A 12562-nucleotide genomic window follows, 5' to 3' on the forward strand; every position below is an offset into this window, starting at 1 on the left:
ACGGGATATAAAAAGTCCTTTTCAGATTATTATTTTTAATGGTTGCTAACAATTTTTTATTTTAAATTTTAAATAAATGCTAACTATCACTTGTCCACCTCTCTTATTTTCCTCTGTAAGTATGCACTAAAAATTAACCAAAGGGTGTTAGTTTTTGAGATCATTCCCCCACCCCACACAAACACTTTTAATGTCATGTATTACATTCTATGTTAAATAAATATCATGTTTTATTTTAAGAATATGTGTCTATGTTTTGCGCTTTGACATGAATGTTTTAATTTTATTATTCCTTATTGCTAATTTTACTAATTGCAAACTGTAGTGATATAATTTTTCTATGTGAGTTTATGCACATCCTACTATGTGGCTTAAGTTTTGTTACCCTGTTCTGTGCTGCTGCAGCCTTGTGCAACAAAAGTGATTCCAGCTTTAAAAAGCTGTTTGAACATTGTTTTTATACAAACTTAATGCACTATACATGAACATACATTACTATCTAAAGAGGAGGTCATAGGAACCTAACCACACTGATCAATAACAGGATTTCAGAATAGTGTGATGAGTATTGCGGGCGTCTGGAAGATGCTCCTGGTCCCCTACAAAACCTGCAAACCTGTATCTGTGAGGATAGACTGTAGAAGAATGAATCTGATGAACCAGTCAGACTAGTTCATTTCTTATGGTGATTGCCTCAGATGACCATTTAAGTACTGCTATTAACATGGCCAAAGGGTGAACTCTGTTGCCACAGTGAGAAATGGGCGGGCCTTTTCTCACCTGACATGGTTGGAAGCCACTTCATCCTAAGATGGTGAACAATAATGGGGTGAGCAGCGGGGGCGGGACATGGATGGTGGTGCTGGAAGCCAGAGAGACACATGTTCTGCCTTGAGTTCAGTGGCTCAGAAATACATGTGACCCTGAGAACTAATTAATATGTGAAGAAAATAGGGTCACAGAATTGTAGATTTGAAAGGGACTCCAAGGGTCATCTTGTCAAACTCCCTGCAATGCAGTAATCTCAAAATGCAGTTCCCCATCCAATTTGATACCATAGCAGACTCTGCTTAGCTTTCAAATGTGCTACCAGTTTTATCGCTGCACCATCAAGGCTGTGACTTGGGGCTTCCCTGGAAACCTAATGGGGGGGGGAAGATATGTTGGGGTATTAATGCTGTGAGCCCCTCCATCCTATGCTCAGGTTATATATTATGTGTAAATAAAACCGTGTATTCTAAAGACACGACAGTCTCCACTGACCTTACATTCTAAGGAAACCAAACTCTGGTCTCTCACCACTCGGAGACTGGGGCCCATGCAACAGTATCACAGCAAAACAAAGAATAAGAACACAGAGGCTCATTTCCTGGAAGTAACAACATTGGCCATCCTATTTCTTTTTTCTTTTTATTCCTCTCAAATCAGAAATTTATCCACATTAAGTTACAGCCAAGTGGAACCATGGCATGGCAACGTAGCCACCTATTGCTATTCCACAAGTAATCAGGAGAATGTCGGTACATAGAAAAGCAAAGAAGGACATCTCCTGAAGCTGCTCTCTCCACCTATGGGGTCCTCATCCTGCAAGGGAGCCAGCTGTGCTGAAGAGGCAGGGCCCCCTCCGTTAGCATCTTCCATCAGGGTCCCTCTCCAGCTGACATCATGCTGCACCTTCCGTCAGATCCCAGTTCCCCAGATCCAGATCTACCCGAATCCCAACAGGCTGCAAAAGACAAAGGACAGAATATAAGGATCGGGTCTCTTATTTTATGCAGAGCTGAGGAATGTGCTAATGAAGGACTGCAAGGTTCCTGGAGCGGAAGCTGCTTCCTCTTAATCCCATCAGGTCTGCTGAAAAGGCAGCTCTATCAGGCTGTGCCTCCTGCCCCTGAACCACTTCCATTCCAGCTATTCTTTTAGAACAGGCACCCAAATTTCCTTTTTTCCTAATCCTCCCTCCTCCTTTCAGAGTGTCTTTCGGACCATCAGCCTGCAGGCAGGAATTGCCTTATTTTCAGTTGTTTGTATGTAAGCCACTCTGGGAGGTTCTTTTTGGCTGAAAATCCCGGTACAGATGCTCTAAAACGCCCTTTAAAAGCCCAGACCACTCTCAAGAACAGTGCTAGGTCATCTATAATTGCAATTGTTAGATCATCTGAAATTGCCTACCCCATGATTCCACATTACCTTAATCTAGGGATACAGGGGCATGCATGTCCTCCCCAAGTTCTCACCTGCCGAGGACATTTTGTCAAGGACGCAATTCGGGAGGTGCCAGTTCCCCCGCAAGATTCCTTGCTGTCCTCCAACAGCACCCGGGTGCTGGGCACGAAACTCCATGAGCGACCCAGTGCTGGTTTGAGATGGCCATTGCCACTGTCTCTGGTCACGTGATTTGTCAGCTGAAAACAGAGTGGCAGGTTTTAGTCCTCTTTCATTTCCCTTTCAGAGTAATTAGCTGCACAAACCCTTTTTGGGTCTGCTGTACAAGCCCCCCCCCCCCCCCCCATTCTAGAATGATGGAAAATTCCCACTCAACCACAAACCTGAATTATTTGGGGGCATAACGGGGACCTGCCAAAGCTAGATGGCTTTCAGGCAAAATTTCTACAATCTCTGCTTCAGGTTCCCAACTGTGTCCCCAACTCCATACTTCTGTTAGAAGCTGGTGAATGCCCAATGTCAACTAAAGCGTGGTGGGCTGCCCTAAAACATTGGCTCAGGATTTCAGTGTTTGATCTAGGGAAGGGTTTGTACCAATACCTGACCAATGAGGAATTTGTCGGCAAATGGCAGAAAACCATGGCTAAAAAAGCCACCTCTATTGGTCTGTCACCCCCCCCCCCCCAACTGTATTACCTGGGTTATGAAGGCACCCTAAAGACGTTAAAGCAAAGATTATGGGATAATGCACACAGTGACTTGCGATCTCGATCACACGCAATCTGTAGTCTGCTGGCAGTAGGAGTACAATATGGGCATGTCTTTAAGTTAACATCTTACATTAAAAACCTGACAGTACCAAATTATCGAAGGCTTTTCACCAAAGCCAGACTAAACGTCTTTCCTTCTGCAGTGTTGGATGGCAGGTTGAGAGGAGTTCCCTACCAGGACAGACTTTGCTCGTGTGCTCAAAACATCGATTCCATAAAACATATTTTGTTGCACTGTGCAAAATATGAGCAAGCCAGGGCTGAACTAATATTACCCTTGCTGGTACCTTTCCTGGGAAAATCAGAGGCTCACTATGTCAGGTTCCTATTGGAAGACTGGACAAATGCTAGAACATTAGCAGTGGCCAAGTTATTATCGGTGGTTGCAAGAACCAATGATCCTTATATTTTGAACGAAATGCTTGTTTAACCTGGAGGTAGGCTGTATGAATTATGTATTGCTTTGTAACGATTTGTTGGGTCTTTGGACCGTAATAAAGGTTGATGATGATTTGGGGGCAGGGCTTCCTGCTTGTGTCAGAATTTGAAACCCAGCCTTCCAGGTCCTAGTCTGACACTCTAACTATACGACCCTGGCTAGGGAGCACTGGGGATGAGTTTATGGGGAACCAAGGAGGCGGTGGCCCAGAAAGGTTAGTGAACCACTGATGTACACCCCCTTCTTCTCCTATGCAATCAGCAGGGGCAAAGTTTTTAAAAAGGGGGTGTCTAGTGGATGCTCTCAACCACTTACCACGACAGCCATTCCAAGCTCTCTGGCGAGTGTTTTCACCTCCCACGCCAAATGCATCATGAGGGCCATGCCTGGAGGAAAGACAGAGACGTGGTCCTCCCAAGTTTGCCATTAACTGCTGTTTCTCCGTGGGAGCAAGTGGTTTTCAGCCAATCAGGAGAAATGTGCTCATCAGCTTTTGGAGCTTCTCCCCACCCCCAATGCACCCCCACCACACACAGCAGTGGCAGGAATATTTCAGGCCACAATCACACCATACGTTTAAAGCGCTACCATACTGTAAAACAGTCACGGCTTTCCCCAAAGAATTCTGGGAACTGAGTTTGTCAAAGGTGCTGAGAGTTTTTAGGAGACCCCTTATTCCCCTCATAGGGGTACAGCTCCCAGAGTTCCCTGGGAAGAGGGATTGATTGTGAAACCTCTCAAGAATAGCTGGAGTGCCACAGGTTCCCCATCTCTGGTATATAAGACAAACCCAACAGCAAGATTTGGGGGGGCTGTCCTCTGCGGAACCCCTTAACAGGCGAGTGCCTGCTGAGAGACAGGGGTGGGCTTGTTGCTTACCGTCAGGCTGCCGACTTCCCAAAAGAGGGTAAACGACAGCGGAGATGGAATCAATCACCAGAACTTTCACTGGCCCAGATGCACTAACGACCTGAGGGAGAATGCGCAGAGAATAATAATAATAATAATAATAATAATAATAATAATAATAATAATAATAATTTTTTATTTGTATCCTGCCCTCCGCAGCTGAGGCACCGACGATGAAGCAGGGCAAATTAACAGTAGGCCACAGTTGTAGAATCAGAGAATTGCAAGGCCCGAAGGAAAATCAATGTCATTTAGTCCAACCACAAACACACACACACACACACACACACACACGCAATCCAGGAAATCCAGCTAATGAATCCCTGACAGACAGACATCCCACTTTGGTTTAAAAACCTCCAATGAAGAGACTCCACCACCCTCCAATCTGTTCCACTGCTGAACAGCTCTTCCTGCCAGAAAACTCTTCCTGAAGTTTAGTTGGAATCTCCTTTCCTAGCATCTGAATCCATTGGTTCAGGTCCTCCCCTCTGGAGCAGCAGAAAACAAGCTTGCTCCATCTTCCATGAAACAGCCCTTCAGATATTTGAAGATGGCTAACATATCACCACTCAGTCTTCTCTTGTCCAGGCTAAATATGCCCAACTCTCTCAACTGTTCCTCACAAGGCTTGGTTTCCAGACCCTTCATCATCTTGGTTGCCTTCCTCTGCACACATCCCACAAGGGATTACCTTGGCTCCCCACCAAGGAAATCCAGGACTTCTGCCCCCCAGAAAATCTCAGAGCTCAGAAAACTGCAGGGAAATCATTTGTTTTCTGGCACAAAAATTAATTTTGCATTCAGCAAGTTAGCCACTGCAATAGTCCTGGATAGCAGAACCCAAAGGACAGGAGAAAAGAGGTGGTAACAAGATTTGGGGGTGGTGCACAGCTTAAATTAAGATTGACGACTCCGCTCTGCAATGTGTGCTCTCTGTGCCAGGGCTTCCTCCACCCCCCAAAGATGCAAGTTGAGAACAGGGAAGGGTATAGCTGACCATGTTCAGAAAGCCACTCACTCACACACGCAAGTTGAGAACAGGGAAGGGTATAGCTGACCATGTGCAGAAAGCCACTCATTCACACACGCAAGTTGAGAACAGGGAAGGGTATAGCTGACCATGTGCAGAAAGCCACTCATTCACACACGCAAGTTGAGAACAGGGAAGGGTATAGCTGACCATGTGCAGAAAGCCACTCATTCACACATGCAAGTTGAGAACAGGGAAGGGTATAGCTGACCATGTGCAGAAAGCCACTCATTCACACACACTCCAACACGCTGGGGATTTCCAGGGTAATATGTTGCAACAGCTTGAGTTCTAGAGATGGAAAGCAATGAAGCGTCTTGCAAGCATGGGAGCACTGGAGAAATCTCACCTGGTGGGCTGCACTGCTGCGGAACTCTTGCAACGCGTCCAGCATTTTATAGGCGTTAAAGACACGGATTACCTGGACCCTCTGCAAAGCCTCTGCCTATGGGTGCAGGGAGGAAAAGCTGTTAAGGCAGACACAGCCAAGAATGGGTCTCATTCTCTGCCTTATTTGTAACATATTTATAAATACCACTAGATTGGGAGGGGAACCACAAACTCAAAGCGGTTTACAAAAAACATACAGGGCTATACCCAACATTAGTCCTGCTCAGAGTTGTTGGCAGCCGTCTGTCTTGCGAGACCATGGAGGAGTGTGTCTTGGGGGGTGAAGTCAAACCATTGGATGGTTGCAGTGACTGCTGTGGTTGCAGAGACCAACAGGGAGAGACATGTTTTGTTGCAGCTGGGGCAGAGGAGGGAGTCCAGCTGGGCTGCTGCAGACGCACCACGGCCTTTCTTCTCTCTGTGCTCCCCCAGTGGTCATTCCTCCTCTGGATGCATGACCCGACTGTATGTCTCCAGGCATTGTGGTGGTTTGCAAGGGATTCCCACACAGCGGGGGCTGATGTTGCCAGCCTTCATGCCACATTTGCAGACATCTTTGTAACGCAGAGATGGTCTGCCAACAGGCCTGGTGCCTGAAGCCAGTTTCCCATAGATCGTGTCCTTGGGGATCATGCCCTCTTCCAAGCCAACACAGACGTCGCTGAGACAGGAGTGCCAATGTGCTGCAGATGTGGGCTTGGGAGAGCACACATCTTGGTTTTGAGAGTAGCTCCACTGAAATGAATGAATATGGCTGAGATCTATTCATTTCAATGGCTTGGCTCTATGCAAACCTTAGATGGATGCCAACCCCTAGTTTTGTTTCTATCTAATTTTTATTATGTTAAGAGGAATTGAAAAAACAAAATATAACTAAATGCAATAATATAAAGAGGCCACAAGAGCCCCTTTGTCCTCTTTGGCTCACGCTGACCTGCTCCTGCTCATCCTCGGTCCTCAGTTGAAGGAGCTGCAGCAAACGGGTGGCTGTGAAGCCCCCTGTGGAGTCTATGTACAGAAGGTTCTGCTTGAGGTTGTGGGACACATTTGCAGCTATGTTGAGACACACCTAGAAATATGGAGAGAGAGAGTGCACAGAAGCTGAGTTGGGCTAGAGGACCTTTTGAGATGCCTCCCCATGTGATGATTCTACAAAGCACAATCACCACAAATGTCATTTCCAAAACTGGAAAAGCTCCAGGTGTGAGCTGAACTCCATCTCCCATCAGCCCCAGCCAACATCATTCATCATCATGGAAATCCCTGCCTATTGATATTACACTTTCTAAACACATTTTTGTTTAGGCAAGCTTAGCCTATTGCTATTTCAACTTTTCAAAGGTCTTCCATTATTGCTGACCATTCTTCTCTTTGATCATTTTATTCTTTTAAACTGCTTTGAGAGCTCTTTTCAACCAGAACAGCCACAGTGACTCCGGTGACCTCAGTTGCTGGATTCCCCCCACTCACCTGAGTTTTGCCGGCTCCAGGAGCCCCCACAAGCTCAGTCACCTCCCCAGTGTACAAGCCAGAGTCCAGGAGCTTGTCCAAGCTTGAACAGCAATGGGAAAGAAAAAAGAAAAAAGAATCAGAAGAGGGAAATAGAATCGTAGAAGCATAGAGTTGGAAGGCAGAACAAGGATCACCCAGTCCAGGCCTCTGCAACACAAGCACCACAGCGAAAGAATCCCTGAGAGATGGCCACCCAGTTTCTGTTTAACGAAAGAGAGCCTGCCACCTTCTCAGTTAGTCTGTTCCACTGTCAAACAGCTCTTGCCCTCAGAAAGGTCTTCCCAATGTTTAGTCAGAATCTCCTTAATAGTGACACCTTGAACTTGGCCCCATTGCAAATCGACCCTCACATGGGCCAGGAATCTCAGACCCATGGGCCATGAACATCCCACCAGGCCTCACTATCTCGCCCTCAGGAAGAGAAATGAAGGCCTTGGCATGCCTCTCTCACAGACAAGACAGAAGAGGGAGTCCCAGAGAGGTGGTCCAGAAAACAAGAGCGGATCACCATCTCCCAAGGTCCGCAGGAAGTTAGGCCTGGGCCCCCATGGCACAGGTAAAGGTAAAGGACCCCTGGACAGTTAAGTCCAGTCAAAGGTGATTGTGGGATTGTGGAGCTCATCTCGCTTTTCAGGCCAAGGGAGCTGGTGTTTGTCCACAGACAGCTTTCCGGGTCATGTGGCCAGCATGACTAAACCGTTTCTGGTGAAACGGAATACCGTTGATGGAAGCCAGAGCAGACCGAAATGCTTCCTGCTGCAATGGTACCTATTTATCTACTTGCACTGGCGTGCTTTCAAACTGCTAGGTTGGCAGAAGCTGGGACAGAGCAATGGGAGCTCACCCCGTTGCAGGGATTCGAACTGCCCAAGAGGCTCAGTGGTTTAGACCACAGCGTCCCCATGCCACAGAGGCTCACATGAAGCCTCAAATCCTGGTGCGTGTTTGGAAAAAGGAAAACTACCATAAGGCACAATTCTCAGCATATGTAGAGTTGCCCCACTCTATCCCTTGACATCTCTGTGGTGAAAGCCCTGTCTATTTTACTATTGGACATTAGAGGGAAAGATCCAGTAAAGGAGTTGATGGGGTCTGCTCTTGCCTTTTGCTCCCGGTAGACAAGATGGCGGTGGTGTTTTTGAGCTCCTCGTAGAGGTCTGCCCCATTGACAGGGAATGAGGCAAACTGGGCCAGCAAGATACGCCTTACTGCAGCTAAGGCCTGAGGAGAAAGCAGAATAAGTCAAGGCCAAGTCTGGGAACTAACCCTCCAATATCATCATTTATTTATATTTATTTATATTTATTTATTCTATTTACTGTATTTATACCCCATGGCAAACCATGCCTGACAGTGGAGGTACAGCATAACCATTGCGGCAAGTAGTCATGGGTAGCCTTAATTTGTCTGACCCTCTTTTAGCTGCCATCCCTGTCTCATGTGGGAGGGAGCTCTGTAGTGTAACTATGCACTTCACGGAGAAGGACTTTATCTGCCCTGAACCTTCCAACATTCAGCTACATTGGGTGTCCAAGAGTTTCAGTGTTATGAGAGAGGGAGAAAAAAACTTTTCTCTATTTACTTTCCCCTACATAAGCCACCTGAAAAGCAGCACAGAAAAAAGGTGTGGTGGTGATAATAAATGGTAATAATGATGATATGAATAAGAATATCTCTAGCCTTGGCAGAGAGATCTCCGTTCAACTCTTGCTTTGTTGGGAAGCAAGAGAAGAATTGCTACCTGTTTTGTGTGGACTGAGCAATGAAACATGGTCAAAACCATCTCAAAAGACCTGGTGAAGGGTTATAGATAAGTGATATAGCACCTGCCTTTCATGCAGAAAGTTGCAGGTTCAATCCCAATAGAATCACCAGGTGGGGTTAGGAGAGACTTCCTGCCTGAAATCCTGGGAGAGCCATTGCTGCCAGTCAGTGTAGACAGTACTGAGCTAAATGGACCCAAGGGTAGGAATCACTTCAAGGCAGCTTCCAATGTTCTTATTCAACTGAGCCCTTGACTTGGAAACATGAAGACTAGACTCTTAACTTAGTGACAGAACATCTGCTTTGCATGCAGAAGGTCCCAGACTCGGACCCCAGCATCTCCAGGTAGGGCTGGGGATGTCCCCTGAAATCTTGGAAAGCTGCTGCCAGTCGATGCCGGCAGTATAGAGTGAGGTGGAGCAATGGCCTGATTCAGAATAAGGCAGCTTCTTATATACTCACCTTGTACGACAATGAACACTTCTGGGCAATTTCCTCCAGATCGGATGAAACAAGATCCTCCACTGCAAAATGTTTGGGGTGGGGGGCAGGACACAGAAATAGTCAGCAGCTGGAAACCAGACCTTAAGAGTCCCAAACAAGAAATGTAGTGAAAACATTTGCACTGTATAGTTAAAGTGCTACAACACCACTTTAAACAGCCATGGCTTCCCTCAAAGGATTCTGGGAACTGTAGTTTCTTACAGGTACTGAGACTTCATCACAGTGGTTTAACAATCTCTCTTCACAGGGAGCTCTGAGAATTTGGCGCTCTTTGAGGGGAACAGGGCGTCTTTTAACAACTCTCAGAGCCCTCAGCAAACGACAGCTCCCATGATTCATTGAGGGAAGCCATGTTTGCTTAAAGTGGTATAATAGCACTTATGGTGCTATTTGTGATTTGAATAAGAGGAGCCAGTAGCGTTCCAGGGGCTGCCATGCCCCACCCCAAAACAGTGTGTGTTGTACTTAGGCCACATTCACCCCATACTTTTAAAGCACTGTGATACCACTTTTAACAGTCATGGCTTTTCCCTAGAGGATCCTGGGAGCTGTAGTTCGTGAAGGGTGCTAAAAGGGTTGTCATGAAACCAGTATTCCCAAATTTCCCAAAGAACCCCGTGAAGAGGGATGGATTGTGAAACCACTCTGGGAATTGTATACCATTACTTTCGAAAAGCAAACCACGGGAGATGGCTATTGCCACCATAACATGCTCATGGGCTTCCTAGAGGATCCAGCTGGGTACTGACGTTTTTGGTCCAATTTATCAGGATTCCTCTTATGTCCTTCTCCTTTTCCAACCCCCGCCCTTCACCCACTGCACTGTAATTTTTTTAAAAAAAAATATGTATTGGAAGCTTTTTCAGGCAGGGAGCTATCAGATTTAGTCATTGTGCTTTCTCCAAAAGCCACACTCTTTGCTAAACGAATCAGGAACAGGGAACCTGTGGCCCTCCTGATGTCATTGGACACCCAACTCCTATCACAGGTTCCTGGCCATACTGGCTGATGGCAGTTGGAGTCCAACAACATCTCTGCAAAGACAAGACACAAATCATGGTAATAACTGCCCAGAAGCTTCAAAGGCCTCCTCCATCCCCACCCCCAAGATATGGAACAGAGGCCCTTCTCATTCCCACGCACCCACCCCGAAACCAGCTAAAGGAAGTCTAGTCTTGACCTGTTTTGATGCCGCTGGTCTTCAGATGCTGGAGCATCTCAGGCGTGAGCCCAGGACACAGCCCCACACGGAGGATCATGGCTGGTGTGAAATCCTAGGTGGGGGGACAGCAAGAGGCCTGAGTATCTGGAGAGAAAGCTCAGTCAGTAGAACACGAGACTCTTAATCTCGGAGTCATGGGTTCAAATCCCGCATTGGGCAAAAAGATTCCTGCACTGCAGGGGGTTGGACTAGATGATCCTCGTGGTTCCTTCCACCTCTATGTTTCTATGATTCTTCTATGAACCAGGCAGAGGGCCTTCTTGGTAGTGGCGCCTGTCTTGTGGAATGCTCTCCCATCAGATGTCAAGGAAAAACAGCTACCTGACTTTTAGAAGACATCTGAAAGCAGCCCTGTTTAGTGAAGCTTTTAATGTTTGATCTTTTATCCTGTTTTTAATGTTCTGTTGGGAGCCACCCAGAGTGGCTGGGGAAACCCAGCCAGATGGGCAGGGTATAAATTATTATTATTAGTAGTAGTAGTAGTAGTAGTAATAGTAGTATTATGGAGCTACAAGCAAGGACAAATGCTCAGCAACCTACTACGAGAAGCTGCTTTATATAGAATGAGACCACTGCTTTTTTCCTGCAGATGTTGACTTGTGCCTTATGCTGATGTTGTGTTTGTGTGCGTGTGTTATTTATTGCCCACCTTTCATCCTAAAGTTCCAGAGTGGGTTGTAGCATTAAAAACAATTTAAAACAACTTGCAGCATTAACACCTTGGCAGCATTACTGTATCTCTACTACTTTAGCACATAGGCTTAATGCATGCTTTTGGGAAGGTTGCAGGTCCAATCACCAACACAAAGCTGTGTGAGAACCGATACCTGAATTCCCTGGGAGCTGCTGCCAGTCAGCTTAGATAATGCTGAGCTAGATAAACCAATGGCCTGACATGGTATAAGGTAGCTTTCCATGCTCCTATTTTAAATCAGCCCTTGACTTGGAACATGAGAACTGGTCTCTTAACTCAGTGGCAAGGCATTTGACTTGGGAAGGTCCCAGGTTCAAGTCCCCAGCACCCCAGGTAGGGCTGGGAGAGACCCCTGCCTGAAAATTGTTGAAAGTTGCTGGCATGCAGCTGGCAGGATGACGTGCAAAGCTGCAACTGCCTGTAAAACCGGAGCCCCAGAAAAAGACCTTCCCTTCCTGCATCTCCAAAAACTTCGGCTCTCACTTACCCCATGCATGCAAACTGAGCGCCTTCTTTGCAGCTCTATTTCCTGCTTTACTCCTAGAGCGGCCAGTTCTTTCTCCTCCAGGACCACCAAGTATTGCGCTTTAGCCCCACCTGCCGGCTTGTCGTGGAAGTGACAGCACAATGCATTCTTGCCTATTTATAGTAAGTAGTATGCAGATGACACAACCTTGATGGCAGAAAGTGAGGAGGAATTAAAGAACCTTTTAATGAGGGTGAATGAGGAGAGCGCAAAATATGGTCTGAAGCTCAACATCAAAAAACACATGAAGATCATGGCCCCTGGGCCCATCACCTCCTGGCAAATAGAAGGGGAAGAAATGGAGGCAGTGAGAGATTTTACTTTCTTGGGCTCCATGATCACTGCAGATGGTGACAGCAGTCATGAAATTAAAAGATGCCTGCTTCTTGGGAGAAAAGCAATGACAAACCTAGACAGCATCCTAAAAAGCAGAGACAAAAAAAACAAAAAACAAAAACTAAAAAGCAGAGACATCACCTTGCCAAAAAAGGTCCGTATAGTTAAAGCTATGGTTTACACAGTAGTGATGTATGGAAGTGAGAGCTGGACCATAAAGAAGGCTGATCACCGAAGGATTGATGCTTTTGAATTGTGGTGCTGGAGGAGACTCTTGAGAGTCCCATGGACTGCAAG

The 12562-nt window shown here is 46.4% G+C and overlaps 1 protein-coding gene across 3 annotated transcripts; it reads right to left on the minus strand.

The window, feature by feature from the left end:
• Positions 1 to 1396: 1396 nt before the first annotated feature.
• On the minus strand, positions 1397 to 12007 carry RAD51D (RAD51 paralog D). 3 transcript variants are annotated; one of them, XM_028708492.2, is made up of 11 exons: positions 11891 to 12007; positions 10668 to 10761; positions 9446 to 9507; positions 8322 to 8440; positions 7178 to 7259; positions 6642 to 6776; positions 5667 to 5762; positions 4255 to 4345; positions 3691 to 3761; positions 2238 to 2405; positions 1397 to 1726 (listed from the first exon to the last, which is right to left on the minus strand). In XM_028708492.2, the coding sequence occupies exons 1-11, from the start codon at positions 11897 to 11899 to the stop codon at positions 1664 to 1666; spliced, it is 990 nt and encodes a 329-aa protein (XP_028564325.2). In that variant the 5' UTR covers positions 11900 to 12007; the 3' UTR covers positions 1397 to 1663. The 3 variants fall into 3 exon arrangements, with proteins under 3 accessions (XP_028564325.2, XP_028564326.1, XP_028564327.2); XM_028708493.2 differs by having other exon boundaries at positions 10668 to 10793; positions 11891 to 11980; XM_028708494.2 differs by lacking the exon at positions 6642 to 6776.
• Positions 12008 to 12562: the final 555 nt, after the last annotated feature.

This window comes from Podarcis muralis, chromosome 15 (assembly GCF_964188315.1).
Source record: "Podarcis muralis chromosome 15, rPodMur119.hap1.1, whole genome shotgun sequence".
NCBI classification, from domain to species: Eukaryota; Metazoa; Chordata; class Lepidosauria; order Squamata; family Lacertidae; genus Podarcis; species Podarcis muralis.

Coding starts and splice junctions, on each gene's coding strand:
- RAD51D (XM_028708492.2), bottom strand. Junction 9,508..10,667: donor GACCAGCGGCATCAAAACAG/GTCAAGACTAGA, acceptor AACATTTTGCAG/TGGAGGATCTTGTTTCATCC. Junction 7,260..8,321: donor TTGTCTACCGGGAGCAAAAG/GCAAGAGCAGAC, acceptor TTGCTGTTCAAG/CTTGGACAAGCTCCTGGACT.